We start from the raw sequence: 4,898 nt of genomic DNA, 5'->3' as shown, positions 1-4,898 counted from the left end.
TTCTATCATAGGAAATAAATTATTAAACTTTGATATGCTGCACCTTCACATAGGAGTGGTTTGTTATATTGGCATGTTTATTGTTACTCAAAAGGCCATTGTGGTCACATTGGGTTCGGGATTGTATAACACCTTGAGACCCCACCTATAGGTGGAGCAAGTTACCGTAAATGTTTTAATTGTACTACAAAATAACTAAGATTTTAGAAAACTAGACCAAACACCATTGATTTGCTCGACTTCACCTTCACATAACTCAGAATAGCATTCGCAGACTTAGCCATTCTGTAATTATTGTTGGGATTCCTTAAAAAAAATTCCAGGACAAAATGTATTGTATTGCTTAAATGACGCAATTCAAATAGTTTGATGCATGCAATCATACTTTGCCAATTGTACATACCAATAATTATGGCAATTGTACTTAAACATTAGTTGGCATTTTAACAATGTAATTGAAGCACTTTTGCTTGGTACAAGCACTTCAGCACACTAAATGGCTCAGAAGACAGAAGTCTATTGCTAAACTATGTAGTTTGTCTAATGGATTTTGTTAAAAAAGTAAGAAATTTTATGGCCTAATTATAATCAATTTGCCGTCCACTTCTTGCTGCATTAGTGATGTTTTTAAACCAGTTACAATTTTACTGTTTTAACATAATATATTATATAGTTTTATGAGTCACATTGACTGTCATAAAGGGAGAGCGGAATTTTTACTTAAAGGAGTGTCACTGTCAACACACCATTGTTACAGTGATGTACCTTTGAAGATGACAACATCATGGCAGCACCAATGTTATGAGTTGGTTGTATTACAGACACAGAGTAAAAAATCTTAAAGCATTAATACTTCCTCCTTGTAGTAATTTATGTAGCATTCGGACACAAAGAAGTTAAAGCAGTCATAATGTCACATCGGTATGTCTTTGGCTCTTAGCATGCTAGTTAGCCACTTCAGTTATAATTTTTGTTAAAAAAGTAATGTACACATGTATGCCTTGCTGGTCCACTCTGTTGTACTAAATGTTTAGGGTACCAGCCATACAGAAATCTCTTCATGGACAATGGAAATTTGTTTTACAATACACTCATGTGCAGTACTTTAGTAGAAATTGATTTGAATTGGTTAATGGTTACACAATCATGATTGCTATGAAGCAATCGCCATGAAGCTATTGTAGGTCAATTTAAGGTATATTTTGCATGTTGCATAGTCACAGGCGGCTGCAGGATTTTACTGCAAGTAGGGCAAAAGTGAAACTAAATGTGGGAGTGGTGAAAAAGTAGGTGTGCCTATGACTACACCCACATGCTTTTCTCTTGATTTTAAGCCTGTTATGGCTTCTATTTCAGCATTTTGGGGAAAAATCCAGTTGAAAAAGGCTCTGAACTACTCAATGAAGAGTTACCCTGCCATTCTTATGTTCAAGAGGAGAAAATTCAGCACCTAAAAGACCTCTTTCAATATAGGGTATTTGTAGCTAGGTGATTTAGCTGTTGAATGAGTCTTAGCTGACAATGATGATTAACAATAAAGCTACTACATGAAGGAGTCAGTTATTCTAGTTGCAGGTTACTGTAGATTATGTCTTCCTGAAGTGTCCATAGATATGGACCTATGAAGTGGCTGACTGGCTTACTGTAAATAAACTATGCAGTTAGCAGCTTATTCTCTACTAATTATCACTGTGGAGCAAAATAATGTAGTTTTTGTCATTAAAATTAGCTATAATTATGAATTAATCATGTAATAACTACGAAATAACTATTAATTAACTGCTAATTATGATGATGTCATCTTCCGTTAAAAAATTCTAGTAGGGCATTGCCCTCATTGCCTGCCCCTGCAAGCCGCCTATGTGCATAGTTTTGATTCTTTCAATGCTCTTTCTGTGTTTAAAGGGACACGTTCACAGAAGCACGTCATCTTGAAAAACTGGCCAGTTTTTCAAGATGACATCACTATTATAACATTTAACTATGAATAATTAATTATGACTGCATGACCACGCCCATTATTTTAGTAAAATGGCATCCAGTCTTACTTCTGCTTCTGCTTTTGTTCGTGATGTTTCTTCACCAAAGCGCGTGTCTTGGGGTGGCACAAGGGTAAATGCTGGAAAAAAACACTCTACAGACTCAACCTCCAGAGTAAGAATATTCAAAGATGACTTGGAGAAGTGGAAGACTTTGAAATTAGCTACAGGAAAGGTCAGTGACCAAGACTTTTGTCACTTCTTGCTGGAATTAGCAGAAAAATCCATTCAAACTTCGTAAGATAGCTTCATTTAGATGGATTGAGTTTTATGAATTGTAGGTATGATGGTCACTTTTCCTCACCAGTCAATGTACGGTCGGAATTTATGCAATCACTACTGCCCCAATCTCTTACTTCTACTCCTGTAACTTCTACTCCTATATCCCATGATACTATTCATAAAGTACCTTCTCGATCTTTATTTAGTCAAGACAGCACTAGGTAGCTCTAGCTATGTAATTTTACTGATATTTATAATGATACCTTTATGTTTAGTGTAAGAGCTGCTGAGGTCACTAGTTGCTCCCTCTCTAAGACATTGGCTCTACGTGATGATTATGAAAGCAGTGAAAGTGATGATGAAAGTAGTGATGATGAGAGGACATTAAGGTAATGTTGTTATTAATTGTGCTTTTTACTGTATTAAACAGTGTGATTTGTGACAATGACGACTCTGTTGCTGACTACGATACAGAAATTGAAACTAACTGTGATTCCTCAGCTGACAGTGATTGTGATGAAAGGTGTGCTGTTAAATGTTTTTATAATTTATTTCAGAAAAATGTATACATGTAGGTTTGAAACTGAACCTGGCTGTCAAAGTGCAGGTATACAAGCTGAAGATCCATCAGTTGATCAAGAATTTGGTAAGACATCTCATGTGTGCATGATTTAAAAGCAATGCTAATTTAGATGAAATACGTCATAAAAGAATAATAGTCAGTATAGCAAATTTGAAACAGCTTTTTCCTTCACACTGTTCAATTGCGGAGTGCTCCAACAAACTGTACAATACAGCTAAGTTGATTGGATCATCTTTGAAAGTCACTTCAACATGTACAGCTGGCCATGTCACTCAGTGGTCATCTTCTGATCCCCATTATGACAAGAAGAACAGCGCCATCAATGAGAATGATCTTCTGTTTGCTGCTAGTATACTTTTCTCTGGCAATCATTATGCAAAGATTTCTCAATTTTGTTCTATCCTGGGGCTTGCATGTATCACAGAAGCAATGTTTTATCGTTACCAGAAGCTTTATCTAATACCAACTGTTGAAAAGTTTTGGACACAACATATTACTAGCATTAAAGAAAAGTATGTTAGTATAGCCAATTTTCTTACATTATTCATTTTATTCAGATTTGCACACAAGGAACTAATAGCCAGTGGAGATGGGCGATGTGATTCACCTGGTTCATCAGCTAAATTTTGTACATATAGCATGATGTCTGAGACTGGAGAAGTAGTTGAATTGCAGACAGTGGATAAAAGGGAGGTGAATTTTAAATCTCCTTTAATGGAGTGTGAAGGACTGAAGAGATGCTTAGACAACATTGCTGCTAATAGTACCATGAAAGTAAAAGAACTAACAACTGATGCTTCAATAACTGTAATTGCAATGATGCGTAAGTATAATTACATGTATATATTTACAAAATTATTAATGTGTTGTGTTCATGTACAGGTGATAAATATCCAAGTATAGTGCATTCACTGGACGTTTGGCACAAGGCAAAGAAACTAAAGAAAAGTCTATCACAGGTATAGCTATAATACATGTACAATGTAGATGAATTTTAATAAACATTACAAAATGTAGGCTGGAAAAAAGAAAGGATATGAAAAGATTAAGATGTGGTCGGATCAAATTTGTAATCACTTCTGGTATTGTTGTAAAGAATGTAATGGTGATGTAGAGAAGTTAGAGGTATTACAATATTTAAATGTGGCAATACTTTTACTTTTCTTTATGTAGTCGATGTGAATTAGTGTTTTACATCATGTTCAAAATGAGCATGTATGGATACTTGGGAAATGTGACCACATTTTAAATGATGGGACGGATACTTCTACAGAACCCCCCACTGACTGTGATGGTACAGTGATACCATACTTTTTACCCAATGAGCCAGCCATGGAGGCCCTACGTCAGATTGTTTTAGATCAGAAATGGTTAAAGTCGCTTAAATTTTATGTTCGATTTAGGTAAAATGAGTTATTTATTTTCAAATATTTTGTTTGCTTTAGGCATACTGGCAATCTTGAGTGTTTCCACAGTCTCATGTTAGCTTACTGTCCTAAAAGAATTGCATTTAAGTAAGATTGTATTAGCAACCATAGTTAGCTTCTAATAAAATGGTTACTCTTTATAGAGATGAGGCATTTCGTGCCAGAATGTATTTGGCTGCCATTGATCACAACTTTCACTTGGGTAGAAATCCATCCCGAAATGTATCAGGTGAAGAGCGAAATCATCGGGTTTTTAGAAAGCGCACAAATAGATGGGATGTTGTTCCAGTCTTTGAATAGAAATCATATGACTACATGCCTATTTTGATTGATACTCTTTACAAGTATAGAGCAGATTGCGATGCTAGTATACGAAGTACTGTTATCAAGAGATATAATCATCCGGAGAAGATATCAGCAACCTTGTCTAAGCGAAAACCACCATCAACTAGTGAGCTTGTAAAGGCTAAAAAAAGTCGTTTCACAGAACAATCATAATAATAATAATAATATTCACAACTTCATTTATATTGATTTTAATTGTAAATAATAATTATTCTGATCTAAACCCCATGTAACGCCCTGTAGATGATGGATACCACTCTCTGATGCAGTCAACAACACACG

At 35.3% G+C, this 4,898-nt stretch overlaps 1 protein-coding gene across 1 annotated transcript; it reads left to right on the top strand.

The window, feature by feature from the left end:
- Positions 1-2,031: 2,031 nt before the first annotated feature.
- Positions 2,032-4,769, top strand: LOC100634668 (uncharacterized). Its single transcript, XM_020006368.1, has 12 exons — positions 2,032-2,276; positions 2,321-2,482; positions 2,537-2,650; positions 2,692-2,784; positions 2,837-2,907; positions 2,954-3,356; positions 3,402-3,667; positions 3,727-3,803; positions 3,862-3,969; positions 4,018-4,247; positions 4,290-4,358; positions 4,415-4,769. Exons 1-10 carry the CDS (start codon positions 2,032-2,034, stop codon positions 4,024-4,026), a joined length of 1,548 nt encoding a protein of 515 aa, XP_019861927.1. The 3' UTR covers positions 4,027-4,247; positions 4,290-4,358; positions 4,415-4,769.
- The last annotated feature ends 129 nt before the right edge of the window (positions 4,770-4,898 follow it).

Source organism: Amphimedon queenslandica, unplaced genomic scaffold, assembly GCF_000090795.2.
Source record: "Amphimedon queenslandica unplaced genomic scaffold, v1.1 AMPQUscaffold_10002_Cont17705, whole genome shotgun sequence".
Classification (NCBI taxonomy): domain Eukaryota; kingdom Metazoa; phylum Porifera; class Demospongiae; order Haplosclerida; family Niphatidae; genus Amphimedon; species Amphimedon queenslandica.
This window is presented reverse-complemented; position numbering and strand designations above follow the sequence as displayed.

Bases quoted from the DNA above. Each gene is read 5' to 3' on its own strand.
- LOC100634668 (XM_020006368.1), top strand. From the start codon at position 2,032: ATGGCATCCAGTCTTACTTCTGCTTCTGCTTTTGTTCGTGATGTTTCT. The intron at 2,785-2,836 runs GTGTGCTGTTAA...GTATACATGTAG, and splicing joins GACAGTGATTGTGATGAAAG to GTTTGAAACTGAACCTGGCT. The intron at 3,357-3,401 runs GTATGTTAGTAT...CATTTTATTCAG, and splicing joins ATTACTAGCATTAAAGAAAA to ATTTGCACACAAGGAACTAA.